Source organism: Colius striatus, chromosome 7, assembly GCF_028858725.1.
Source record: "Colius striatus isolate bColStr4 chromosome 7, bColStr4.1.hap1, whole genome shotgun sequence".
Lineage (NCBI taxonomy): Eukaryota > Metazoa > Chordata > Aves > Coliiformes > Coliidae > Colius > Colius striatus.
Genome location: NC_084765.1, coordinates 30,156,749 through 30,183,662, shown reverse-complemented (window position 1 = coordinate 30,183,662; position 26,914 = coordinate 30,156,749). Strand labels below are relative to the sequence as shown.

Below are 26,914 nucleotides of genomic sequence, written 5' to 3'. Positions count from 1 at the left end.
CTTCAATTACCCAGCACATGCAATCATCCTCAATCTCTTTATTCATTTATCAACCACTGATTTGGGCCAGCAGTTAGTTAAAAATGCTGCTGACCAGCGTTACCACCAGGGCAGGGAGGGTTGGGGCAGTTGAGTCCTTGTTGTTCTTACTGAGGAGCAGAGCAGGGGCTGTCCCAGCCTGTGGAGATGGGCAAGGGCCTGCTGATGGTCCTCAGTGCCATGGGACTGCGTGGCAAGGTGGGGCTGGTGCTGGTAGGATAGAAGAGGCAGCACATCCCACCACCATGGTGGCCATGGGGCTGGTGTCCCAATTGCGTGTTCTTCCTACTTGTCTCCTCCCATGACCGAGGGTTCAGGTGCTCAGGGCTCGCTCCAGGTGTGGGCACCAACTGAGTGGCTGGTGGATAGCAGAGGAGGGCTCCTCATCTCTCCCCAAGGCTGAAGCCATCTCAGATGGGCTCATTCCCCTCCAGAGCCATTCAGAAGGGGGTTAAGCCAATCTCTAGCTGTGGAGACGAAGCCCCGACTTCTCCCACGATGATGTGCGTGCTGAGGCCTTGCCCCTCCAAGGCTCAGAGATCCCTCTTTGCTCACTGCTGCAGCAGCTGTGTCCCAGGCAAGCCCTTGCCCGTGGGCTGCAGGCAAGCTCAGGGGCCGAGGACGTTGGGCTGAATGTGGTGCCACCGCGCCGACTCCAGCTGTCCCCAGCTGCACATGTCCCTCCAGTGCAGCCTCCCGGCACCGGGGGTGCGGGGGCCCACCTGCACGCGGCCCAGTAGAGAGCTGCGGCCGTAGATGTGAGCCTGCGGCAGGACAGGGGCAGAGGCAGTGCGGGACGTGGCTGGTGGCCTTCAAGCACGGCTAGGAACACCCATTACCCCAAGAAGAGCAATCCCAACCCAGCAACCACCCATGGGCAGCAAGAAGTAGCTCATCTGAGCTTGCCTGCAGCCCTCCCACAGGCAGGGGCTGAAATAAGAGGCTCCTGAGCGCAGTGATCCAGGCTGTCTTCTCAGCCCTGGTCACCTCCATCCTGCTCACCTGCATGATGGTGAACTCCAAGGACAGGTCTTGCTGCTGGATGTCCCCACCGGGGAGGCTGAAGAGGAAGGGCATGTTCCAGATGGGGTTGTAGCCCATGATGGACTTGGTCTCCTTGGTGTCAATGATGTGGCCATTGTGGTAAAGGTGGATGATGACATAGTGGCCTGGAAATGGAGACAGATCTTTGGTGAGAGGGACCTGTTCTGGACACACATCAGGAAGAGATGCTGGAGGTTCACCAGCCAGATTCATGCACTGTGTGGGCAGCCAAATTAGGGTGCCTGGTGGGCTACAGGACTTCCTTGGGGCTTTGCAGAGCTGTGGGGAGAGGACAGAGAGGTGCAGTTCCTCTTGATTGCATCTCCAATGTCTTCAGCTGCATCCTCACCCACACCCCAGGCATATCACAGATAACTAGATCCTAGCTGCCCTACCCGTGCTCATTGTGCTTAGAAAAGAGAGTTGTCTGTCTGCCAAGCCAAAGGAAGGGAAGCCGTTCCCTGTGCCCAGCTGGGCATCTCCTCACCCTGCGGTTGGTGCCATGTGCCCTACCTGGTGTGCCTGGCATGCGCGAGAGCTGGCCCAGGTTCTCCGCCTTGCAGACCAGCACCTTGATGCGCCCAGCCTGGGCTTGATGCTGCAGGAGCAGGAAGAGCTGGCCGAGGGATTTGGGCTGGGGCAAGAGGGTGCCGTGGCCTGTGTCACGGGTGCTGAGACTCTACAATGAAATGAGAGAACAGGAGATGCCGTGAAACCTTCTCCAACCTCACCTACTCCCTCTAACTCAGGGGTGCTTGTCTCCCATCTGCGCCTCAGGTAGGTGAATATGGGAAAAAAATGAGTCAAGAAGGTGAATTTGATCCTTCCAATCACCATAAAAACGGTGCCAGCTCTGCATTTACCCCTCCATCCCAGCACCTCTATCTTCAGCAAAGCCCACGGGCAGAGATGCTGCCAGAGGTTGCTAAGGCAGACTGATCACAGAATCCCAGAATGGTGGGGATTGGAAGGGACCTCCAGAGATCATCCAATCCAATCCCCTGCTAAACCAGGTTTCACCTTGATCAGCTCACACAGGAACATGTCCAAGTGGGTTTGGAAACCTCCAGAGAAGGAGACTCCACAACCTCTCTGGGCAGCCTGTGCCAGGGCTCCCTCACCCTCACGGCAAAGAAATTTCTCCTCGTGTTTAAGTGGAATATTTTCTGTTCCAGCTTGTGCCCATTACTCCTGTGTTAATTGTGGGCAGCTCACGAGCCTGCACCACAGCAAAGGGCAGAGTGGGGCTTGGAGGCTGCTATCTCTGCTGCTGCCTCCCACCAGGTGGTGCTTGGAGAAGGCTCTGCATCTTACCGTGGACTTGCACAGCTCTCAGACCAAGCAGACCTCAGCCAAAACGCGAGGATATCCCCGCCCCCCTCCCCTCGGTGGAGACCACTGTCTTCACCTTTCTGAGCTTGGTTTTGGTGCTTGATAGCTCCCAGCTGTAGCTAGAAGGTGCCCGGGGGTCCCAGGTGGCCTGAGCGCAGGGGAAGAGGACCTCTCCCACGAAGGAGTCTCTGAGGCTGCTGAGCCTGGCGTAGAGGGCGAAGCGCAGGGTGCAGCTGCTCAGCCGCTCGGGGCTGCAGCAGAAGCGGCACGGCTGCCGGCGGGCAGTGTGGAGGCTGCTGCGGCGCACGGCCACGGGCCGGGACGCCGGCGCCTGCGGCAGCAGGGACACCCTGACGTGGGAGCACCGGCCTCCCCGCAGCCCCCTGGGCAGCTGCGAGACCCCGAGGACCATCACGGTGAGCGTGGCCTTGGCCGGGGAGTAGAACAAGTCGCAGTGGAGCCGGGGCCGCTGCACGGGGTCGGGGCCGGAGGGCGGCGGGGCGAGGGGTCCCGGGACGGCGCGGGCCAGCGGGCTCTCCTCGCTGCGGGGCTGGGCTCCGGAGATGGTGCAGCGACGCTGCCACGCTCCCGCTGGCTGCGGCGGCGAGGGGAGGGTGGGCAAGGACGCTCTGCCGTGGGCCAAGCCCCCGTGGGGTGACGCTGATGACAGGGAACCCCCCGTCGGCCGGACGCCCAGCGCTTCTGCTGTCACCTCCTCGTCGTGCCGCTGGACGGGCACCGGCACCGTCCCGGCGGGCGGAGGGGGTCCCGGCTGCACCATCAGCCGCTGCCAACCGAGGCGGGGGCCCAGGCGCCGGCGGTGCTGCCAGCACACGGCGCAGCCCAGGAAGGTGCTGAGGCAGAGCAGCGCCAGCCCTGCGCCCAGGAAGACCTGCAAATGCTCTGGAGAGAGAAGGGCAGCGTTACTGAGGCAGATCTCACCGGGACTGCACCACCGCGGTGCTCCACGGGTGACAGAGCAACGGTGAAGAGCAAGGCGTGGGTGCCCATCTCCCCTGCCGTGCCTGTGACCCGCCCCCCGTCTTTGCGAGCTGGGATCGGACTGGAGCATCCCAAAGTAGGAAGGGAGAGGAGACAGCGGGGACCAGGGCCGTGCTCAGCGTCTGTAGGCACGGGCAGCCTGACATCAGCCTCTGGCCCGGCTAAAACAAACCCGGCCTCGCCCCGGAGACGATAAGGGCTATGGAAAAAGTGGCTTTGACGCAGGTTAGGCACAAGCAATGATTAGCTGCTTGCTTGGCAGGGGCGTGAAACGTGGGGAGGAACTGTTGCCACTGGAGGTGAGTGGAGACGCTTGCAAGAAGGGAAATTTGGGGGTGTCCAAGCTGGATTCAAAGCAGCATTGGTCCCTCAGGTGCTCTACACCCAAGCCTGGCCCCAAAAGAGGGGGGACCTCCTCCCCAGCTGTGCCCAGAGGACTGGCATCCTGGGGTGATGAGCTGGACTTTATCCTTCCCAGGAGGGATGCCCACAGAGTTGGGGCTCCCCAGCAGTTGAGTAGGGTGGTATCTCTGCTCTTTGGTCATTTAAAGACCGGGGAACCAAAACCTGGACATCGGGGCTGAGGTTTCTTAGTTCAGAGATTGGCACAGCAACGGTGCTTGTTGCCCACGCATAATCTCCCCGTACTCGGATCTGGCTTCGCCTCCAGCCTTGCAGTGGGGGATTATAGAGAACAGGACCTGAATGAGGCTCTGCCAGAGCCGGCTTCAGTAAAGAGATCTTTGGAAGAGGAGAAGAAGCGCTGTCTGTGGGCACGGGCTGGGCTTCCCTATCCAGGTGCTTTAATCCGCACTGGGCTCTCTTTATCCCTTTGTTATTTGTCAGGGAGGCGGGTTGCGGCTCGGACGAGCTGTGAATGGCGGCATTTAGGGAAGGGGGTTGGGACATAAACTTCCCCGGAGGGTTGTATTCCAGCCCAAACAACGGCTGCCAATGCCTGTGTCCGCTCAGCCCCGGGAACGCGAGCTGGGAGGGCAGTGGCCACCCCGGGCACACAGACCCACGCGGGAAGGGCTGTGGGATCTCTTTGTGTGCCTGCTTCTAGGTGCTGGCGCGGCCGGGCCGGAGGATGCTGTGCAGGGACCTGCTGCAGACAGAGGGTCACACGGGGCTGGAGGCTGAGAGGACTGCGGGGCCGTCCTGGGCCTCGGCAGGGAGGTTGGGGTGGCTGCCACTGAGCCCTCCTCCACTGAGAGCAGCTCTCTGAGCAAATCCGGACCCTGCTCCAGCCCGGCACCTTCCCACCTCGATTTTAAGGTTACTGTTAGATAAACCCCACGGTGCTGAGCACCAAGGCGGTTCCCCCTCCCCCTACTTTTTCGTTTCCAGAACCCACCTTACCTGCTTCGGGCATCTGGCTTCTAAGGTGAGAGGCGAGGGCAGGCAAGTCCTCGAAGCCGTTTCAGCTGAGCTCACCTGCCGAAAAAGTTGTAGGTGGGAAAAAACGAACCTGTCGGTGGGCAGGAGAGGAGGAACCACGGGGGAAGAGGCTCTGCCGTCAGCCGCCCGCTGCCCGGATAGGCTGGGACCGCAGCCCAGACGAGGTGAGCGGCCAGCACCGATAACCAGGAGCCCCGCTGGGGGGGCGCGGAACGGCGGCACGGCTCTTCTTGCACCGCGATTCACTAGCGGGCAGCTGAATGCTGCAGCTTCTGCACCCGCCAGCAAGCACCTGCGTGCGTCCGTCCTCTGCGGGACGCTCAGAGCAGACATAGCTCGCTGGTTTGCAGCATCCCGGCCCGGCCACGGGACACGCGGAGGGAGCCCACGGTGGATCCGCGCTGCTGGGAGGTCACAGCCGCGCGGGGGATCCCCGCAGCCAGATGCTGATGGAGGAGCCGACGGGCAGCGCGGGCAGGGTGCAGACAGGAGGGGAGAGGGGCCCGGCTTCCGTGGCCTGGGGACGCTGAGGATGGGGGCGAGTTTAGTGGGAGGATGGGGAAGGTGACACTCCGAGCCCCATCCCAGCAACCCTCCACCACGGACAAGCCGCCGGACAAAGCGAACGCAGACACCGGGGCATCAGAAACACTGGCACGAAAAGGGCTGGAAACCAGTTCCTCCCCAGCGGCCGAACAGGTTCAGTGACTGGAAAAACAAAGCCAGGTGCTGAGTAAATAGCAAAACTGTCAGGAAGCATTACAGGGCCTTTTCGTGCAGAGATGACACAGGAGAGATTTGGGAGAGCAGCTCCTGCCCCGGGCTGTCCCTTGGAGGCCTCTGAGCCCCCCAGTACTACCTAAGGAAGGAGATTCAGCGTTACCCACTTACCATTTGTGCTCCTCACAGAGCCACATGGAGGGGATTTCTCGTGCCTGGGAAGGACCTGGAAGGCCCATCCTGTCACCTCAGGCTGCCCAGCTCTCGGGCAGCCCCCACTCTGGAACCGCCCCACGCTGGCCCCCAAAGGCACAAACCAGGAGCGCAGAGCCCCATGAGGAGCCCCGAGGCTGACCCAGCTCCCGGGAAGGCTTTCCTCGGATGAAGAAGGGGCTGGGCAATCTTTAAGGCTACACAGCGGGGGCCACAAATGAAGCTTCACTGTGTGAAGAGGTAGAAGTTTATTGGAATATAAACATTCAGATAACGTGTAAGATAGAAAAAACCCAACAACAACATATACAGACACTTGTTGGAAGGAGACGCTGAGGTATTTATCCACCGCCTAGGCTAGCACGTTCATTCATTCATTCATTTATTTATTTTTTAAATTTTAAATAGGTAAGAAAACTAGTAGCAAGGCTGCTGCAGCTGCTTGTGAGAACATCTGCTGACCCAAATCTGTCTGGAGCACACGTGCACACACAGTGGTCAAAATGACTTGGTGTGACACGTTCACATTCACTTTGGGAGCTGAGCAGGCGTGAAGCCTCTGCCCGCTTCGCCTCTTTCCTCTTTCCCAGGTCACAATCTCTGTGCCTCCCCAGCCTAAACTGGGGTCTGCTGGAAGAGGATGAGCAGGTTTGGGTTTGGGTATTCTTTTTCCCCCAACTGGGCACTGCACTCAGCTGGCAAATCTCCCCGAGATTGGAGCATCAAGGCTGCATGGAAGCAAGCTGGGGGCTTTAGGGTTGTTTGGTTCTTTTTTCTTTTTTGGCTGCTCACTGCAAAACCTTCACTGGTCTGGAGTTGAAAGAGAATGAGCCACACTGCAAAGCAGAGCACTTCACGCGAGGAACGGTCCTACCCGCAAGTATCAAAACCCCTGAGTACTATACAATCGAACACGGTCGAGTGAAATGAAGCGGAGCCTGTAAAGGGGAGGGGGGCGGGGGAGACCCACTCCTTTCGCTCAGCCGTCCCCTGGCTCCCGGCTCCTCCACCCCGGCTCTGCTGCTGGTTTCCCCAGCTCAGTCCCCAAGGCCTGGCAGCTCAGCAGGAGATCTGGAGCTCAGCAAAACCTGCATTAAGCCAACTGCCAGTATCAAAGCCAGGCTCGGGGAAAGGCTTACTCTTCACAGTCTGAACGGCTGGTCCTTCCTCTCGTGTACTGAGAAAGGACCAGCTGATTGATGCAGCTTATTTTTTACTGAGGTATCTGTTACGCATCCTGACTTGATTCTTTCCCTGAATTGAATACAAAATAATCTGTTAGTCCCTGTCTAGTTGAAAAGCTTATAAACATTAATACTCTAGTAGTGTCAAAGTTGTTTAGTAGTTCAGTGATTTGAGTGCCTTTCTGTGCAAGAAAACACAATGTTAGCATGATACATAAACAAAACCACCCATCACTAACCTCTGCTCCCCAGGACCAGAGAAGAAAGCATAAGGAAAAGCAAAAAGTGCCCCAGTCCCACTCACAGGAAACAGCTCCCAACCAAACCCCTAAAATAAAATAAACAAAACAACAGAAAGAAAATAAAAAAGGGGGAAATAAACCCAATCTGAATGAGCCCTGGAGTCTGGAGGGGTCTGCGAGGCTGAAACACGCCAAGCAAATGCCCTGCAGTCGAGGGGCAGCGGGGTCTTCCCGGGCGGGTGGGCACGGCTCTGGCTGCAGACCTCTAAGAGCAGAGCAGAGCAGCCTCTGCCTCAGCACATACGCATATCCCCCCTCCCCTGCCTCCCACCGGGCCGCGGGGCAGCTCAGACCTGGCTCGGGGGCGCAGGGGGTCCCTGCCTGAGCCTAGCTGGCAGCGCTTGGCTCCTAGTGGCACTGCAGCTGCGGCAGCACAGTGAGCGGCGCCAGGAGCCTGGCGGAGCCAACCTGCAGGAAGGATCAGCCATTCCGCCTCCTGTGCACACTTTGAAGCCCAATGCTGTGTCGGCTGATGAGGCTTTCCCTGAGGCAGCATCCAGCCCGGGGTGTTTCTCAGGACACACTCTTTTCAGTAGTATAAGTAAAAGGCTGCTGGGAGCTGGACAGCGCAGGGTACAGGGACAGGAGCGCAGAGACTGTGCCACAGCCAAGCAGAGCTGTCACAGCAGGGCATCTCCCCTGCACACCGACAGTCTCACAGAGCGCCAGGGCAGGCTCAGCCCCTCACAAAGGCTACCCAACATGGCTTAGTCTTGTAGTGTAGATACAATTACCTATGTCTGGGCTAACAAAGTCCCAGACACTCCTGTGTCCAACAAGAAGGACAGATCCTCTCGCCCTCATTTTCTATATCTACCCATTCTCCTGCATGCACATGTCCTGAGCCAATGCCGTTCAGCCCGGCTCCTGCTGGCCCTAGGGATGGCGACGCCACTGCTCCTTCCCTCAGCCTTTTTTTAACTGTCTTTGGTGATACAATTAAAAATAAAAATAAGCCCCCCCCAACATCAGCAAAACCACATAATAAAAAACAAGCGATAAGATATGCCAATATTTCCTGAAGAGGTTAAAAAAACTAACCCAAAACAAACAAACAAATCCAACAAGTACATATCTGAGGTATTTCATCTGCTCAAAAAACCTGACTTGGGCCTGGAGGATGGGAAGGACGTCACCAGGGCAGGATGGATGGTGCTCGGACCTCCTGATCCTCACGCTGAGGAAAGCATGTGTGGGGAAGGCCAGAAGAGAGGGGTCAGAACGAGGCCACCTGAGCAGGAGCTGAGTTCATGGAGTCACAAAGTCAGCTCGGTTGGCTCCAGACATGGCAGAGCCAGGGCTAGCCTCTGCTTGCTCAGAGGGGAAAGGGCAAGGGAGGGCTTGACTTCTTTTTGTCTGCCTCTACCCAGGAGAGCAAAAGGGTCTTGCTCAACTGAGAGCTGCTTTCCTTTTCTCAGGTACAACTTGAAGGGGACGGGGTTTTCGTGGATTGGTCCAGAGAGCAACTCCTGCATTAACCATGACTCCACCACACGCCCCACAGCCCCACGGGGTGAGGTTTCAAATATCCCCTGCCACTTGCTCAGTGCATGGATGTGGAGAGCTTCCAGGGGCTTCTGAGAGGCACCTTATGAGATGGAAGTCACTCCAGGAAGCTTAGATCCGCCAGCCTCCTTGAGTTGAGGGGCAGAGGATCAGAACGCCCAGCCCCAGCTAGTTCAGGCTGTCAGGGGAAATGTCAGTGGGATGAGTTCCTCAAGGGGAGAGGGACAAGGTCAAGGGCATTTAAAACTTGGCTGAAAGTCTGAAGGCAACAGTAGGGAAGAGGCCAGCATCAGCCAGGAGAATAAAGCAGCTAATGGAGAGGTTTGTAGCACGTAGCAATGAGAAAGCCCTTCCCCTCTTGCCAAGACCTCTGAGCGGGGCAAGGAGGCGCAGAGGCCAAGAGCATGTGTTCTGCGGGAGGAAATGGGAACACCGGACCACAGCAGAGCCTGGAGAAGAGCAGGGAGGAAGCCTGTCTGCTCTGCAGTCACATGGCCTCCAGGAGGGCAGGAGCAGGGCCAAGGCACCCTGCCAGGATTGTCAATACATGGAGCTGTTGTGTGGGAAGAGCCCTGGCTGAGACGGGTTCCAGGTGAACCACGTTTCCCTACCCACCTCCAGCTCCTCCCACCTGCCTCGGTGACGTCTCTGCCATCTCTCAACCCATAGCTCTGAGAGAGGATCCCTGATTGAAAAACGCCAGGCATGCCTCCTCCCCTCATCCCACCCCCAACAGGAACACAGCAAACCCTGGGAGGAGGAGGAGGGGGAAGAAAACAAAAAGCAAAAGGGAGGAAGAAAGGGAAGTACAAAGAAAAAGGCTGGACAAACAGATGATGAAGAAAAACTTGCTGGCATTGAAAGGTTTCAGCATCATCATCATCTTGCCGTTGGCCAACCACAAAAGCAGGTTCCTTGAGATGAGGTAATCTGTGTGACTCCTTCCCCACTTACTCCCCTGAGCAGAGCAGAGAGGCCGAGGGCTGGAGGCCAGTGTGGAGACAGCAGCTCGCTGTCCATCAGAGAGACCAGCTGGTGGAAGGCTCTGCGCCAGGGGTTCCCCGCGATGAGGTAGGGCTCGGAGAGCAGTGGGAGCTGCTGCTGCTACTGCAGGAACTTTGGGTGCCAGAGCCTGCAATGAGATGGACGACTGGCTTCTGGGCAAAGAGCACTCCTGCAAGTCAGAGGGAGGCAGAGAGAAGGGTTATTGGGACTATGGCATGGCACGGCTGAGAAGGATAGGGTACAGAGCCAAGGGCAGTCTATCCAAGCCCAAAGATCTCATGCTGACGGGCTCAGTGCAAGATAAGCGACCTTGGACATGGACCAGAGGGTCAGTGGTGACCAGGACACAAGAAGGGACCCCCCGGGATGTTCTCTGGCAGCCTGTCACAGGGCTGTCATGCTTTACAGAAGACAAAAGACCCCAAATAGCTTCAACACCTTTGGAGGACAGAAGCACTTTTCATTGCATTGCACCTCCCCCTCAGGTTTTGGCCAAGGATGCACGTGTGACCTGCAGAAGCAACACAGCTTGAGCAGAGCCCAGGGGACAATATTTGTGCCTCCCAGGGACGTGTGAGGAAAAGCTGAGTAAAACCACTCCTCAGCAGGAGAAGAGGGGCAACACTACTTCCTATTACCAAAGTCCTTTCCCTTAGATTTAAAAACACTACCAAGCACCACCACCAAAAGGAAAGGGTATTCCTCTTGGACTGCCTAAGACCAAGAAAAGAGAACAGAAATCATCTCCTCCCGAGCTTTCTAAGGCAGCCAGGTGGTATGTGCCATGCTTTGGCAAGCCCAGCCCCCGGAGTACCCCCTCTCCCCGCCCTGCTCTGCACCAGGGCCCTGGCTCGGCCCTGTCTGGGCAGCGGTTCTTTCTCACCCGCATAAATGGTGCCGTTAATCTCCACCGACATGTTGATGCTCCCGATGCCGCTGGGTGACAAGTTCAGTGCTGCTGCTGCTGCTGACTCTGGTTTATCTTCTTTAGAGAAAAAAAGAGATGCAGAGTTAGTAACCATCCCATTCCCTGCACTGTCCAGAGATGATCAAAGGCGCACACAACCCTCCTTTTGCCACCTCTTTGGTGAGGAAATCCCCACACCACGTCCATCTCCAGTCATATTAAAAACCTACAAAAGTGTTGAAGTGCTTCAGTGCAAACTGTTCACACCCCCGAGGGTCAGTCTCGCATCCCCTCCACAGAAAAAGCTGCTGGCATGAGAGCCGCGACTGTGCTTCCACCAGCTGGCTGCAGCCACTCCCGCGCCCGGCTCAGGCTGCAGCAGCTCCAGCGGCCGCTGGAGGGAGAGGGATGTCTACCCACAGCACCAGGGGCCCCAGCCCAGGCACATGCTGCCTGGCTGCCCCTAAAACCTGCGTGAGATCTGGTTTTTGCCGTGTCTTCAGCCTGGTGGGTCCTTTCTAAGCCATGCCGGGTGGCTCTGGATGCATCAGTGCAGAGCAGGGGTTCAGTCTGCACTGATGTTTAGGGGGAGCTGAATGTCAAACTCTCCCAAGCAGCTGTGAAGCTCCAACCTGAGCTGCTCCTGCCTGCGAGCCTGGTGTGCAGGACTGCTTCTCTGCACTCCTTAGTGCACACTTAAGGTTTGCAAAGCCCCACCATGGCTACCAGCTGACCCACTGCTGGTTTGGGGGCATTGGGCTAGCAAAACAGAGAGGGATTGTGCAGACAGGCTGCTCAAATTCTCACACCATGCATAAAATGCATCTTTTTAGCTCGAGTCTGCTAGGGCAGCAAGGCCGCTGTCCCTGTAAAGAGCTCTGACGACACTGTTGACATTTAACCTAGCTGTTGCTATCAGGCCCAGATAAGCTCAGGCAGTGCTTTGCAACGTGTCTCTCAAAACACTTTACAGAGTACAGCATGATTTTTATTTTGCAGCGGGGAAAATGAGAGCATGGAAGCCAGGACAGACCAGGAGAGGTGGGAACGGTGGCACTGAGTCCTCAACCTTCAGCCTGTAGAGACTAGACTTGTTCCTAGCATTCAGATTAGGAAGTTCAGAGTGGAGGGGAAAAGAAGATAAAGTGAGATGTGAGGGAATGAACATGACTTAATAACATTTGCATACCCTTTTACTCACTGTTTTTGTCTTTCTTTGGTTTCTATGTAAATGTGATATCTGGGTGGATGCAGAGCTCGGAACTACAATGTGAAGTCCCAATGCTTTTAAGTCTGCAGCAAGCTGCTGCTGCTGCTTCAAAGAGGAGCCTGCTTGGACCCTTTGCCATACATATTTCTGGCAAAGTGTCTCCGTAAAGCATTTACCAGCTAGCAAAGGCCTCAAGAACAACTCTTCCCTTTCATCTAAGCCATGCCAAACGTGTCTGGCCTTGTGCCTACATCGCAATGTACAATTAATAGCAGGTCCAAGACTTTTAATTTTAATGGATCAAAAGGTCTGGAGGAAGCAGCTGCTGGGACTGAAATGTTCTGAGGCTTTGCTGCCCACTGAAGTGCAGCCCCCAGACAGGTAAGGGAGCCACACACTTTATCAGCTTTTAAAGCCACTCTGTAACAGTATTGATTCTGACAATGTGACCTTTAGAGGATGGCTACCCCTTTGACAAAGCGTTTCAGGAGTGCATTTCCCAGGCCATGAATGCTGCTCATACGTGACCTTCTAACCCAGCCTTGCCAGGAGTTCTTTGCCTGGAGGGCTGTGCGAAGGGCTGCAGCAGATGTTGGTCAAAATTACCTGACTTGCTAAAAGCCCCGACCCCCTGCAGATACGCTGGTCTCTGTGTCCTCCTTGTCACACCTGAGAGCTAGGCATCTCTCCCATCTCCTGCACTCTGCTACCCACACAGAAAAAGCTGTTACCTCCATGATCAATTAAAAGGGTTTCTTCTGAGCAGGAATTAATTCCCCACTGTGCAAGCTCTCTGGAGACACGACAGCTCGAGTCCTGAAGCAATCTCACTGTGATCAACACAAGAGGTGACCAGCTCAGACTAAGGGTCTTGTTCTAAGGTCAAGTGGGGTTTATCAGCACAGATGCAGAGCTCTCTGAAGGCAGCTAGGGTGCTGCTGAACCCAGGCTGGATGCTGGATAAACAAGAAGGAACCCAGTAGCAGTAAGCAAAGCCTAACAAAGTATTTAGCTTTGCAGTTATTGTGCTCTGTTTTAAACAGCTTCTTTACAGTGATTTCTGCCTGGTACCCAGAGAGACACTCAAGGCTGTGTGTAAAGAGGTGTCTGGGAGCAGTTCCCTTCCTGCTGCAGCCTGCAAAGACCTGCTGCATTTGCAGAGGTGCTGCTCACCTTTGCCATTGATTTTGATCTTCATGGGGATCTGCCGTGCCATGCTGAGGAGATTGCGCTGCAGCGCCTGCTGCACGAGCCGCTGCTCCTCCTCTGACATCCGCGACACCTTCTTCTCTGGAGGCTCTCCCGACTCCAGTCTCTCTCTCAGCTGCTCCAGGGTGGCTGTTCTTGCTGCCACACTTGCCTGCTGGCTAGCCAAGGTAACTGGCATGGCGATACGATTTGGCATAGACACAGTCAAGGGCACGCCGTCACCTGGGAAAGGAAAGAGTTGTTCAGTCCCTCCCACGGACCTTCCCAAATTGCAGGTAGACTATCCCAGGACCCCTGAGCCGCCCCAGTCCCCCTGCTCTCAAATCCAAAGAAGTCTGGGAGGACAAACTGGGAAATTTTGCACCCGCACCTTTTAACCCAGCCACTCTCTTTGCCTGGGTGAAAGGAGCTGACCTTTCCTGACAGCTGCTGCTGGAGACACCCGAGGATTGCTGGTCCCGCTGCCTGGTGCCACGCCGATGACGGGGAAGCGGATCTTTGGGGGAGACAGGAGGGAAGGAGGCCCCGAGGTGGTGGGCGAGTAGCTGAAGAGAGAGGAGCTGTAGCTGGGCCGCCTGCCTTCCCGCCTGTTGCCATCGATGGCAGCCTGAAGCTCTGCAGGTGAACTGAGGGATTTCTTCTCACACTCGTAGGCATACAGGTATTTCATGTACCTGGGAGAGTGGTGAGCACAGGCAAACTCAGGCAGGTTTCTCAACAGAACATGGAATTATAGGCTACAGCTCAAGCATTGCATTCGGGTAGATGGTCAGACCGAGGTCACCTGTAGAGTCAGAGTCTCTGTCTGTATCTCACAACCACTGCTGCTGGGTTTGCTGAGCAGTGGGCAGTCTGGGTGTGCAGGACAGCTCTCTCAAAGGAACTTTGGGCTTATTCGGTGATTACAGGGAAGCACAGAGTTACATGCTACTACGCTCACAAAGGCAGAAAAGAATCATCCAGAATTCCCTTACAACTGAGATACCATCTAATATGTTAAGAACTGAGATTATGGACTGCAACAGTAACACTTAATGCAAAGAAAGGAGTTTGAGGAATAGCCCTTGTCTGAGTCGCTTCTCTCAGGCAGCACCAAACCTTCCTGTTTTGCTGAGTTCTGGGCAACAGGTTTGCAGCAGCCAGCCTGTTTGTACCAAAGGCTGGAGAAATGGCAAGGAGCTTCTTGCTCTCAGGGGCTCTAACAACTTCAAGAAAACTCTCTGCATAAGATTCCCAGAGCCCATCCTTCTGTGCTCAAGCCACCATAGCACAGCTTTGTCCTGGTGCTGACATTACAGCAGGTTTACCTTCACCATTTCTTTTCCTTTCCTTATTCTGCATTTTTTCTTTTCCTTGCATAACCAACATGAGGTACTGGGAAGAGCAATCCCTAAAGTTAGGAGGTGCAAAACACAAGTTTCCACAACCTCCTTATAATAACAGACGTTTAAATACCCAAGTTGATGCCTACAAATCAGGAGTCCTCCCTCCTCACTGTGCCAAGTGCTCTTCAGAGGCAGGGCAAGACCCTTCTTGCTTTGAGGGGTTTAAGCTCTGGAGAGGTTAGAAAGGCGCAGGGTGGCAGGAGGTGCAGAGCAGAGAGAAGGAGGTGATGGCACGTTAGTGCTGGGATTGTAGGGATGGGGAATGTGCTTAGGGAGAACCACTGCTCAAAAAAAAACAAGAGGAGATGGAACAGAAAGGAAAAACAGCAAGCCTTGAATGGGAGGCATAAATAAAGCAATTTAGCATCTCCATCCTGGCCACTGAGTAGAATTTAGTCATTTAGTGCTTCAGTCCCTCTTTGCAGCCCCAGTCCTGCCCCGTGCTACTATCCGTGTGCCCAACGTCCCGCACTCACTGGGTGCGCAGCGTGAAGGCGGCACTGGTGATAGAGGTGGGCAGGTTAAGGCCTTTGGTGATCTCTCGCCAGATTTTCTTGTTGATGATTTCCACCAGCCCTCCTTTCTCAGTCACCAGCTTGTAAAGCATGTAGAGATCCAGGATCTGCTTTGCCATGATGGGGATCCGATTGATGGGAGTTCCTGCAGAGAAACAGTGGGGAAGGAAATGGAGCCAAGAGAGAAAATAAAGCCAAGGAAACAGGCAGGATGGGGCTATCGATCTTCCCTCTAACAGAGAATTGAGGTAACTCTATTTGTAGTCTGACTGAGGCCTCTCAATGGGTGAGTAAATGAGCCAGAGAAGTGTAGCTACATGGCACGTCCTTTTCATGAAAAAATCCCTTCCTGTAGGCAAAAGCAATTATCAGACAAATAATAACCTCCAGCTAAGAGTAACTTCTAAAATAGGAAGAGGGAAGTAGGGACTATTCAGTCCTAGGGGTGAGGGAGCAGCACAGAGGAATCATTTTTTATGAGCTCCTGGGGCAATTTCAGATAAAAATCTGTATGGCTTGTGCTCAGGAAAGGGCTGAGCAGCCAGGCAACTTGAGCTCCTCCTACACTGGGATTCAGTCCCTCACTGCCCAGGATTCACTATCGCTCAGGAACAGTGACAGAGAAGGGGATGTGACACCTGAGATCATCTCCCACCCCCACTTACATTTACCTCTGTCTCCCCTCACAAGCACACATGTCACTGTTTGCTGCAGCTTCTGCTCTCACAAAGGATTTTCACCCTCCTGCTCTTTTTGCTTCCCAAATGACACATAGCTGAGGCCACACCTGTACCTTGGGATCAACTGCAACCCGGCTGCTGGAGCTGTAACATGTTGTGAGAAAGTCAGAGGAGAATTCTAGATGGCAGAGGTGAATGAACATGCAGAGTGAGGGAGCAGCAGTGTGCCTGACTGCAGACATTGCACAGCCAGGCACCCTTGGGGCTGCTGCCAGGGGCACCGGGCAGCCCAACCCTTTTTGGAGCCCAACCAAAGGTCCTGCTTTATCCTTGCAAGGACAGATGGGGCAGACAGGGAGAGAGCTCTGTCCCTCCTGTGCAGTTTTGTCATCTTAACAGAGGGAAGGAAAAAAAATCTGTCTTTTAACCTGATAGCACCCTTTCAGCAGCACCTTAAAAGGCTAAAGCGTGCAGGGTCTGAAAAGGTCAAACTAATGAGATTTAGGTAACACAGAGGAAGAGGAGGAAAAATGCTGATGTAGCAAAGCTTTTATTTTGCATAGGAAACACCGTCCTGGATCAAAGAGCTGTCCATCTGAGGTCAGTATCCTGCCTGCCACAATGGCCAGCACCAGCCCTTACACGACAGCCTGCCGAGGGCTGTAACGGACAATTATGGGCTGCCCAGCCCACAGGGGAGACTCCTGCCACTGCTCATCACCAGCCATTCACTTAATGCCCTGAAGCAGAGCGGTTTATGGCCCTTATAAATGGGGTTTATTCTGTGGAGTGAAAAGGAGTTTAGCTCAGCTCTGCAGATGTCCCCATTATACATGTAAGTGTAATTTTTTTCCCTCCTCTCTCTCTTCTTTTTGAAGCCTGCTATGCATTAGCTCACACTACCAACTCCCACAGGTTAATGAGACACTGGATAGAAAAAGCAAACTTTTTAGGCTTTAAAAGGGCTGCCTTCAATTTGACCACGTTACTAACTCTTAAACTATAGGAAAACAGAAAGAGTAACCTGATCAGGCTTGGTCTGCACACTCTGTCATTTTATATCTATCATATCCTCTTCTCCTTGCCTTGTCTAAACAACCCCTTTCCTCTCCACAACAGAAGAGTCCACAAAACAGTAACTTCATCAGACCCTCTTCCTGCATTTCAGAGATGGCAGTTCCCTCAGGGAGTAGAGATAGGGATGTTTCCAAACCGTTTAAAGGCACGGTGGTTGTCTGTCCATCTCTCCCCATTCAGCTGGCTGCTCTGAGCCAGGAGCTGGGCCCTCCCCAAGGCCAGCCTGGTGCAAATGCAATCCTCAATTTGCTTTGCTTCTTCCTCATCCACCATTTTGTCTCAGCGTGTTATTGCAAAGATTCAGAGTGTCATTTCAGACACACAGAGGGCTGGGAGCGATCATGTTACCAGCCTTAAGTTATCATTCATCAGCTGAGCCACAGTAACCAGTCATACCCAGTCAAATGAAAAGCAGGGGAAATACTGATCTTGGAGGTTTCTAGGAAGAGGCGGGGGTGTTTTTTGCCACCCCAAAACGCCCCTTTGTTAACAGGCTGGCATTTCTGCCCAGCAGCAAAGAAAGTCGGGGTGTCCCCTGGGGCAGGAGCAAGCCCCTCTCCTCCTCCTCTCCTCCAGCAGCCCCACGGCACACAAAGCCACCCGCTTTTCCTCGATCCAATTTAGGGAACAGCATTAACTTGTCCAGAAGGGACTTTCATCCAGGGCTCCTTGGACAGGGACCAGATGGAGAGTGAAAGGGCAGGGTCATGGATACAGCTCCTTAGGCAAAATGGCTGCTAATACACAAGTGTAAGGAAAGATCTACTTTTTAATATACTGCACTTATCCTAAACATAGTTTTAATCTTCTCCAGATTCTCCCATCTCAGCATTTGAAAAGGTACCCTAGTATATTTATGCCACTGTTCCTGTAAAAGGGACAAACGTTATCTGCATCTGTTGGAAATCAAGGCTTAAATGTATTTCCAGAGAGCCTGCTCATCGCTGGAACAGAAGCAGCAACCAGACCTGACCTCCCGCCTCACGTTACTGCCCCTCTGACACCTTCCCTTCCTGAAGTTTGCTTTTAAACAAGATCCACAGATCAAAAAGTGCCCTGAAATTTAATTACTAGCTTTATAAACTAAAAGAGCTTTTCTCCCAGCCACCCCCGCTCCCTAAAATTTCTTTATGCAGGCTGAGAAATTTTACAGCAGGAATAAAATGACTTCCATCCTTCTACCAGTTGAGCACAGAGATGCAATGGCTTTTCTCCTGTGCTTTCCCATGGTACTGCTCCAGGAGATAACCCCAGAGCTGTGAAAGAGTGATTTGGGGTTCCGAGCTGGTAAATGAACCCAACTTCTATAGAGGGAGACTGGGCTCTGCCTGTTTCCTAGGATGTGACTGCCAAAGAGGCGAGAAGCAGGGGAAAGCTGCTCTCACTGCCCTCTCCTCCCCCAGCCCCTCTCTGAGGAAAGGCTAAGTGATAAAGTCTTTATTGGAAACCCCCAGCCCTCAAACAGGAAAGGCTGAAAAACGAGCGTCATGGGATGGCTGGATGCTGAAGCCGAGCGGATCCTTTCACAGGCGGCTGCAAGGCTTGTCAGGGGCCATGATGGATTACTGTCATCTGGCAGCATCAGGATTAATGATCTGGAGGTCAGAGGGGAGAATTCCAGAGGGAAAGGTCAGCAGCCAGGGGCACAGCATAAGACTTGTTGCCTTTTGATGGCAAACTCATTTTACTGTACTTTCAAGCCTCTCTATTCTGCCGGCTTTCAGAAATGCTGCGTGTACTGTGCCTGCAAGGGCCAGAAGCTTTGCCTGACTCATGAAGAGGGCAAGGAAGAAGACTGGCTCCTCTCATCGTTTTCCTGGGAAATGACTTATCTTTCTTTTAGTATAACCCCAACTAGGTATGTAGGGCCATTTCTGCAAGGAATCAGTCAAAGTCAGGGAACATGAGGAATCTGTTTCCACTGGAAAAGTGACAATGTGTAGCTGATGAGCATGGGAGGGAGACCTCAGGAAGACAAACTCTGAAGGGAGAAAGGAATCATCCCATAGCCCATGGGCTCCTCTTTTTCCAAAGACAGCTGTAACTACAATTCAGATTTGTGGAAGAAAGAGTTTCCCCAGAGGAAGTCTGACTGTAGCTATAAACATCTCTGTCCTTCAAGGGAAACGAGTAGCCCCCTCTGCCAAGCTGTATCACCCCATTCAAAAGTCTCTTCTGTTTCAGGTAGACCTAACAGAAGCCTAAAAGGCTTGTATGGATAGGCTTCAATGTCCCCTATGTCCCCTGCATTGCAGAGGCAGAAGGAGTAGCTGCTTGATTCATGTCCTTCAACAGCTGTTTAAGAAGTGACTGAGGAAGCTGGAAACCCTCTATAGTCTTTGAATGACTGTTTTTACCTCTACTGGCAGCAAAGCAGTGGCTAGGGAAGGGGCACTGGCTGAGCCACCAGCACACACAGGCTCCCCTGCAGCGACAGTCACTTGCTCAGCACTGGGGCTCAGCCCTTCCATTTCTTGAAAGGGAACGAAGCTTTGGACCAGCATCTTCCTCACCCATCAAGCACACTGCCCAAGGTGAGTCTTTTCCCTCTTGTTCTTCATCTTATGTAGATCTAAGTCTGAAGCTGTAGACCTCTGTTCATAAGAAGTCTGTTGAAAACTGTCTAGATGAAAACTGTCCCTAAGACTGCTCTTAACCAAAACATAGGAAACGAGTGGCCTCTCATTCTGCAAGGATTTGAGTCCTCCACGAGGGAGATCCTCTGGCAAGATACACTCTTCCCTCTCCTCCTGCTGAGCCTTGCCCACTGCAGGGAGTTCCCCACCATCAAGCAGTCTAAGCCAGGACTTGTCCTTCATGAGAGAGACAAAGAGCAGTTAATTATATCCACCCTGAAGCGCTACTTTTTCAATTACCTCCCTTTTTTTTCCCTATACAAATTACTTTCAGAAGAGTCTTTTTTTAAAGTTAGGAACAAAGGAGATGAGAATCCCAAACATTTATTCTGCAGAACAACACTGAAATTGCAATAAAGAATGCTCTGGAGTGAAAAATAAACACAGAGGGGGAATTTTTAAGCCACAATCTGTACAGGTAAGAAAAGAGCTGCTCTTTCCAGCTCCCACTCTAAATATGTTCAGAAGAGAAACACTATCAGACAGGCAAAAGGAAGAGGTTTTCCCCACGAGACTTGGGAACCCCGCTATGATTTAAAATCTTGAGGAGATCTTTGCGTTTTGTTGAAGGGAGACAGAGTAATTACTTGGCATGAATGATTCCCCCCGCTCTCTCAGGCTAAACAGAGGTGAAAAATCAGTTAAATGGCAAACAAACAGTGTAGAATATGAGCAAGTCAACTTGAACCCTGCAGTGCCCCAGTTCCTGGTTTGTCTGAATGCCTCTCCAAGGGCAAAGCCTGTCTGGCTTCATCCAAAGCTGCCTGTCAGTTCTTTTGCATGGCTTTTATTTGCTGATTTGGTTTGAATCTGGCCTGGGCACTCACTCAATGCTAAAATGAAAAGCAAAGGTATACAGAAAGGAAACCACTACTGCCCTCTTCCTCCCAGGGCTGGTCTGATCTCCCCTGGGCACAATGTTCCCACAGTGGCAATTCTCACTTCCGACAGGAATGTCACCACCTGATCCACAGGCCTGCAGACCATTAGACACTCCTATCAAAGCGGGAGCTGGGACAGAGGGTAATTAATCATGCTCTATTTGACAGGAGGCCCACTGCTTATCTGCACCCCTTAAAACACCATCAGTTTCTGCTTCCCTCCCCAGTAAGTGAGGCTGACAGCAGCCCCTTATCAGATTTCGGCTGCTGAACTGGAGGCAGTTGAATTGGCAACCAGTGCCCAGCTCATAGTGGCCAAGGCTCCAGCCACATCAGCCTTCCCACATAAGGTGCTGCTCCACCCCCAAAACGGAGATCCCATATAGATTTGCTCTCTTGTACTCAAGCTCAATTACAGCCCAATTGTTTGTCTGCCACTGTCACAGCTGGGTCCAATATATTTGCTGTTACAAGTATCTTCACAAGATGTTGATCCAGCCAGTGATGGGTTTCCATACACAGGACCTCTGAACCAAGTGGACAAACTTTCCTTCAATTCTTCTCAACACAGGAGGATGTGGAGCTGCTGGAGTGAGGTCCAAATGATCAGGAGGCTAGAGCCTATGAAGACAGGCTGAGAGAGTTGGGGTTGTTCAGTCTGGAGAAGAGAAGGCTCCAGGGAAACCTTAAAGCAGCTTTCCAGTCCCTAAAGAGGCCTGCAGGAAAGCTGGACAGGGACTTTTTATGAGGGCCTGTGGTGACAGGACAAAAAGTAATGGTTTTAAACTGAAAGAGTGGCGATTTAGGACGGATATTAGGAAGAAGTTCTTCCGTGTGAGGGTGGTGAGGCACTGGCACAGGCAATCCAGAAAGGCTGTGGATGCCCCATCCCTGGCAGTGTTCAAGACCACGCAGGATGGGGCTCTGAGCAACCTGGTCTAGTGGAAGGTGTCCCTGCCTATGGCAGACAGATGGGAATGTGATGATCTTTGAGGTTCCTTCCAACCCAAACCATTCTGTGGTTCTATGATTCCTCTCTAGCAAAGAGAGGTACAAACACAGGAGGCAATATAGAGAAACAGGCAGCTGTGGAAAATAAGGGTAGGTCAGGCAGGCTGCACAGAGTCAAACACTGGAGCATCTTCATGTCAAACAGTTTTGCCTTCTTGAATCCACCTGGGTATCTACAGTCATGTCTTCATCACCTCTGCTGCCTGAGTGCAGCAGTTCAATAATAATTTGAAAAACAGGCTGTTAAAATTTGGTGTTGAGGAGGGAAAGGCCAAGAATACCCATAGAAAAGAGGAAGTACCAATGTAAGAAAGAGCTCAAGACCAACAGGATTTGAGACAAACCTCCCGTCTGAGATGCTAGAGAAACATGTCACAAATGAACATCTCAGTCTTCAGGGGAAGTGAGGAGAAAAGCCCCTTTGAGCCCATCCCTGAATTCTGCATATTCACCTGGGATCCAGAGATCCATGGCTGGCAATCGCTAGGGCAGGCTGGGATAGGAGGGATAACTTACAGAAAGGTTTATGTAAAGCAACAGCAGCTGATAATTTCAAATCGATTTCTATTGTATCCTGGCCAGCGCAAACTCAGTTTGTAACAAAACATTTAAGTCAGTCAAAGATTCTTCAGGCATCTCCACAGTAAGCCAGAACCAAGCAAAACCCTATTTTCCCATTGTTTACAACTGCAGCTCCTAATATGACTTTTCTTTAGAAGTAAAGCAATATTCACTCTAAACCATCATTTTTCTCAGCTGCTTAAAAGCAAGGGATATTAATTAGTTGAACTCTATTTGGCATTTTCCCTAAAAACATTTTTTTAAGATCTTTCCAAGGGGAAGTTTCCAAACTTTTTCCAATCAGAGAAAATGTTCATGTCTCTGTCTGCAATGAATGTTTTGATGTATGAAAAACAGAAAGGGGAAAGCCTGGGTTTTATGGAAGGACCTGCTAATAACTACTTCTAAATCATTGCAATTGCCAAATTTTGCAAAATGAGGGGTAAACTCCCCCAAAAAATCAACTAATGTATCTCCTGAGGGCTAGTCACTTGGCACCTAAGGCTGATGCACAAGACATTCCCTGCAAGTTTTCTGGACACTGCAGAGAATCTTATCTCAGGTACAGGACTATACATCCCCAGAGGAGCTGGATTCAAGCTCTTGGGAGCTCCCAAGTACTTTGCTTTGCACCTGTTTTCATCTTAGCATCAGTTAACTGCTGATGCACATGGAGCAGTGCATTCTCTGTTCCCTGTACTGAAAGGCTCAGACCACTTAAAGAACACAGAGGAATGTAAACCAGAATGCCAGCTCCCCCTACAACTTCAGGAAAAGTAATTCTTTCCACAATTTCTACCAACATAAAAGTAAAAACCTAAAATATTTTCCTGATCTCCACTGCTTATCACTTCCACAAGACACTAGTCACCATTTTTGTTGAGTCTTTCCTGAGTCAGAAGAGTTGACCAAAGATGAGGTTCTTTAAAAGAGGTACAGGAGGGAGAGATGGAGCAAGAATAAGGAAGAGGACTTTGGCTGGTTGATTTGGACCATCAAGAAGAGACCTCTGCAGTGCCTTGAGGGAGAATTTTCCACTGCAGAACATTACCTGCTATTCAGGAAAGCGTTTGTTCTGGCTCAGCATTATGTAGGTAGCATGAGCAAAGCATGCTGAGAATTTATGTCTAATGATGTCTCCTTTAGACAACGACATTGCTTAGTTCATGTTCAAAAATATCTCCAGAGTACAAAAAGAATTAAATCTGCAAAATTGAATCAGTAGAGGAGTATTAGAGGAATATAGAAGCATATTCCCTGAACAAACGTTTCATAAACACTGCTTAGCCTATAGATAAAAGAATCCATCAATAAATGCTTTTGTCAATACCCTGGATTTGTTGTATTTCCCCATCTGAAATGTGCGGACAGAGCATACAACAGCAGGAAAACATTAAACCCACACAGTCAGACTCACAAAGCCCCTTCTATGTATATACACATAAAAACCAGAATGGTCAAGCCATCTGGGAAAACCAAGGTCACACAGAAACCTTGAACAAAATTAGAAGAGCTGTACAATTGGAGACATTTTATGAGGTTTTCACAAAGGTGGCACTTAAAACGAACTTCCCTGCAAAGGGAGCCTTCCCTAATAATACCATAGCAGGCAGACAGATCTTCCCATCAACCCTGTTCTCATTTTGCATGGACACTGCTGATCCTTCCAGGGGGAAAAATGGAGTACACTACTCTGACTCTCTCCTGACCAGCACTCATGGAACAGTCACCTCAATTTTTGGTAGTTGACTTAGCAACTAGAAGCGTGAAACCACTGACAGTCCTGCATTACCAGGGGGACAAAAAGCTACCTGGTACATGCTACAGGGCTAAACCCTGCATTTTCCTACTGCTCATCATACCCATGCACACAAAAAAAAAGATGGAGACAAAGTTAACTTTGGGGTATGTTCACAGGGTGAGAAAGACTTGAAAAAAAGGGGAAGATGTCATCATCTCTAACAATGAGTCTGATCTGAGTAAACGAACTTGCCCATCTGGCTAGACAAATTTCTAATATTTTTTCTTCAGTAATACAAAAGATTGGGGAACACAAGATTACCCTGAGATATTACTATAAATGCACCTCTAGCCTAGGCACTTTGAAAACTGCTCTTCCCTCAGTGGCAGGCAGAACAAACCCAGCCTCCATGCCTGCAATGCTACCCACGCCACCCTGCACTGCACAAGCAGAGAAGCATCAGCCCATGCTCTTAAAAATGCCCTGAACCACAAATCTGCCCACAAAGTGTCTCCTCATGCAGCAGCAGGGTAAAAACACAGCTTCTGAACAACCAGGCCTCAAGGTTCAACTTGTCACAGACACCAGCAATGGAGATTGGAGGGAAGGCACTGACGATTTGAGACTGCAGAAGAGCTGAGAATGGGGACAGTGGCAGTGGTAAGACAGCTGAGTTGCATTAGGTCAGTCCAGGCCCTGATCCAAAGCCAGTCCTGCACACTAACTGCTCTCACCACTGGCCTCCCCTCCTCTCCCCATCTGCCCCTTCAATCACAGCCACGGTGGAACTCATTCACCTAAACACATACAAGGAATAAAACATCCAACAAAGGAAGAGTTACAGCTTTCCTCTCATCTCCCTCTTCCATCATTACTGCCACTGAAGGGCCATTTTATCACTTGCAGCTGTGGTCATTCCGGGACAACCTGCTGTGCTCAGAGGCAGATGAGACCTGCACATTTGATCTGCATTAAGCCTGTTTCATGGCTTCACATTTCTAGGTACATTCCTAACAGCAGCACCAACCACCAAATCTTTTCATCCCTCTAACTACTCAGTAGCTCCTGTGAAATCTGTCATTTATCTTTCACATCACGCTTTTTTGGTTCAGCAGCAGTTAGCAATCTGTGACTCAAATCCATCAGCTCCAAAAAAGGGCCAGCACTTCCCCAGCTCCTCCTGGACAACAGCAAAATCCCCATTTTTACACCAGCAATGTTTATTAGCAAAGATGCTTTCCATTCCCTTCAGATACAAGGTGCAAATTAACCAGCTCTTCACACATACAAGCTAAGAAACACAGCACTTTGCTTTCAGGTGCAATGAGGCCTCGGCTGTACCCATCTTCATGGAACTCTTTCAGAACAAGGCAGTTGTTCAGGCTTGTTTAGCACAAAAAGCAAGGGGAGGAGAAATGAAAGACTGAATGGCATCCTATAGATTTGCTGTGGAAGCTCCCTGATTTTTGAAGATCCCTGAACAGGAAATACTGGGCAAGTCCTTCTGCTCCAGCAGAAAACCAAAGCCCTGTAATGCTGGGGAGAGAGGGCAAGGGAAAGAAGTGAACAGTGCAGCTTCTGGAAAAACCACGCCAAGTCAAAAGCTTGCCTTTGCATGAAGACACAGCAACTAGGATGGCAGAAGCTCAACCAATGCTGTTCAGCTCTAATATCAAACTGAAGAAACTCCAGAGTCCTGCTGCTTATTTCTTTTGGGGATGCCAAAGTAAATGCAAGCCCACAACTGCCTTGTAGCCTGCAATCCAGACAGCTCCTCACAGCAAGGGTAAAAAATTTTTAGTCCCTCTGGGAGGGGGTTGTCAGTTTACTGCAGTTCTCCCCAGCAGGTGCTGGGGCTCTTCTATTTAATTTTTAGCCTTTTAGCAAGCAAGAAAACAAGGGAGACTCCAGAAAACAAATACACTTGGAAATGCCCAGATGATTAAAAGTTAAACTCCTACAGCAGCCAGCTGGTGACCAGCTCAGCCCTTGCACCAGGAACGTGTCAATTATAAATAATTAAAAGGTAATAGGAAGGAGATACTGAAGTACTAAGCAGATTTCTCTCTAGGTTTCTGGAGGTTTCTATTGCTGCCAATCACATCCTTTGGATTATTGTCTTCTCTGTCAGTCATCCCAGCCTGTACATTAACATGTAAGCTCAGGTTAACATTCGTAAGTAAACTAATTAAGCCCGGTTATGCCTCTGCACACAAATGCTAAAAATATCAGCAAAATCCAGCTCTAATTTTTATCTGTCTTAGAAGCATAACCTCAAACTGCCAGAGAGAGAAAATTCACACAGGTCAGCTCTAATCATGCCAGGAAACACTAGCAGGTATGGGTACGGAGAGCAATTGCAGTAGCTGTGTTCTGGATGGCTTGCCCTCTGCTTCTGACCCAGTCAGCCATGGTGTGGGATGCATCTCAAGGTCCAGCCTTCAGAAGACAACTGCAAATAAGATTCCAGCCTCAACCCAGCAATCAGAGACTGGATCACATCCGACAGATGAGGTTGAAATGTTATACCTCTATTAGATTCTCAAAACACAGTATTGCTGTTGACACTAAGGCAGCCTCACTCCTCCTCCCAAATAAGCACAACCTGGCTTGTTTGGTCCCTCACACACTCAGAGCAAAGGGTCCTTTTCATGTCTGCTCTTCTCACCTACCTTCAGCAGAAACAATGAAAATGTCTACACCACAGTTTAACACTTTTTGTCAGAAACATCTTTGTCGAAGAGTCTGTCTGGCCTGTGCTTGGAATGCTAAAGGAAAAGAGCATCTCAAAGGACTTGCCACGGACAATCCCAAAAGATGTACATTTTCCTGTATTGATAGCTTGCAATGAGGGAACTGAACTTTGATAATTAGGGGAGAGAAAGAGACTTTTGTGACATCCCAGCTGAGCTACTTCACACATGCATCACCACTCCTGCAGCAAGGAGAGACGTGAGTTGCTGACACCACAGGGAGGAATGTGAGAAACTGAGTGCTTCTGCACTCAGTTACACAAAACTAACTGGAAAGCTGACACATTGTGAATCTAGAGGGAAATGTGGCTTGGTGCCTGTGTTTCCAGTCCCCATATTGCTTGCTGCGACTCTATGCAGGCTGTGAAGGCATTCACACTCAGCTTTCCACATGCTATTAAAATCAAACCTGAGAAGACGTGCAATCATGCCACCCAAAGAGGAGACCAGAGAATCCCTGGTGGTACTCAGTTTTGTTTGAAAAATCCTCAGGCAGCCAGGCTTCTCGGGCTCTTCAGTGCATAAACTACTTGGGTCATTAGGTAGCAGGGTAAAGAAACAGTGTCTGTGAAATGAAGTTACAGGGCAGAAGAGTTCTTT

At 51.4% G+C, this 26,914-nt stretch overlaps 2 protein-coding genes across 6 annotated transcripts in view; both read right to left on the bottom strand.

The window, feature by feature from the left end:
- Nucleotides 1-647: 647 nt before the first annotated feature.
- Nucleotides 648-5,151, bottom strand: LOC133625831 (synaptotagmin-5-like). Its single transcript, XM_062000422.1, has 6 exons — nucleotides 4,889-5,151; nucleotides 4,780-4,799; nucleotides 2,492-3,318; nucleotides 1,597-1,762; nucleotides 1,042-1,208; nucleotides 648-803 (listed from the first exon to the last, which is right to left on the bottom strand). The coding sequence occupies exons 1-6, from the start codon at nucleotides 5,149-5,151 to the stop codon at nucleotides 648-650; spliced, it is 1,599 nt and encodes a 532-aa protein (XP_061856406.1).
- An 831-nt stretch (nucleotides 5,152-5,982) lies between these two features.
- ARID3B (AT-rich interaction domain 3B) overlaps nucleotides 5,983-26,914 on the bottom strand; it is a 36,321-nt gene continuing 15,389 nt past the window's right edge. For 3 of the 5 annotated variants that reach the window (XM_061998997.1, XM_061998999.1, XM_061998998.1), the window contains exons 5-9: nucleotides 14,936-15,119; nucleotides 13,489-13,748; nucleotides 13,039-13,296; nucleotides 10,632-10,733; nucleotides 5,983-9,917 (exon numbers count right to left, since the gene is read on the bottom strand). In XM_061998997.1, the coding sequence (XP_061854981.1) occupies nucleotides 9,763-9,917; nucleotides 10,632-10,733; nucleotides 13,039-13,296; nucleotides 13,489-13,748; nucleotides 14,936-15,119 (959 nt within the window). In that variant the 3' untranslated portion in view covers nucleotides 5,983-9,762. Of the gene's footprint in view, nucleotides 9,918-10,631; nucleotides 10,734-12,350; nucleotides 12,696-12,717; nucleotides 12,822-13,038; nucleotides 13,297-13,488; nucleotides 13,749-14,935; nucleotides 15,120-26,914 lie in introns of those variants that run through there. The other 2 variants (XM_061999000.1, XM_061999001.1) reach the window with 2 other exon arrangements.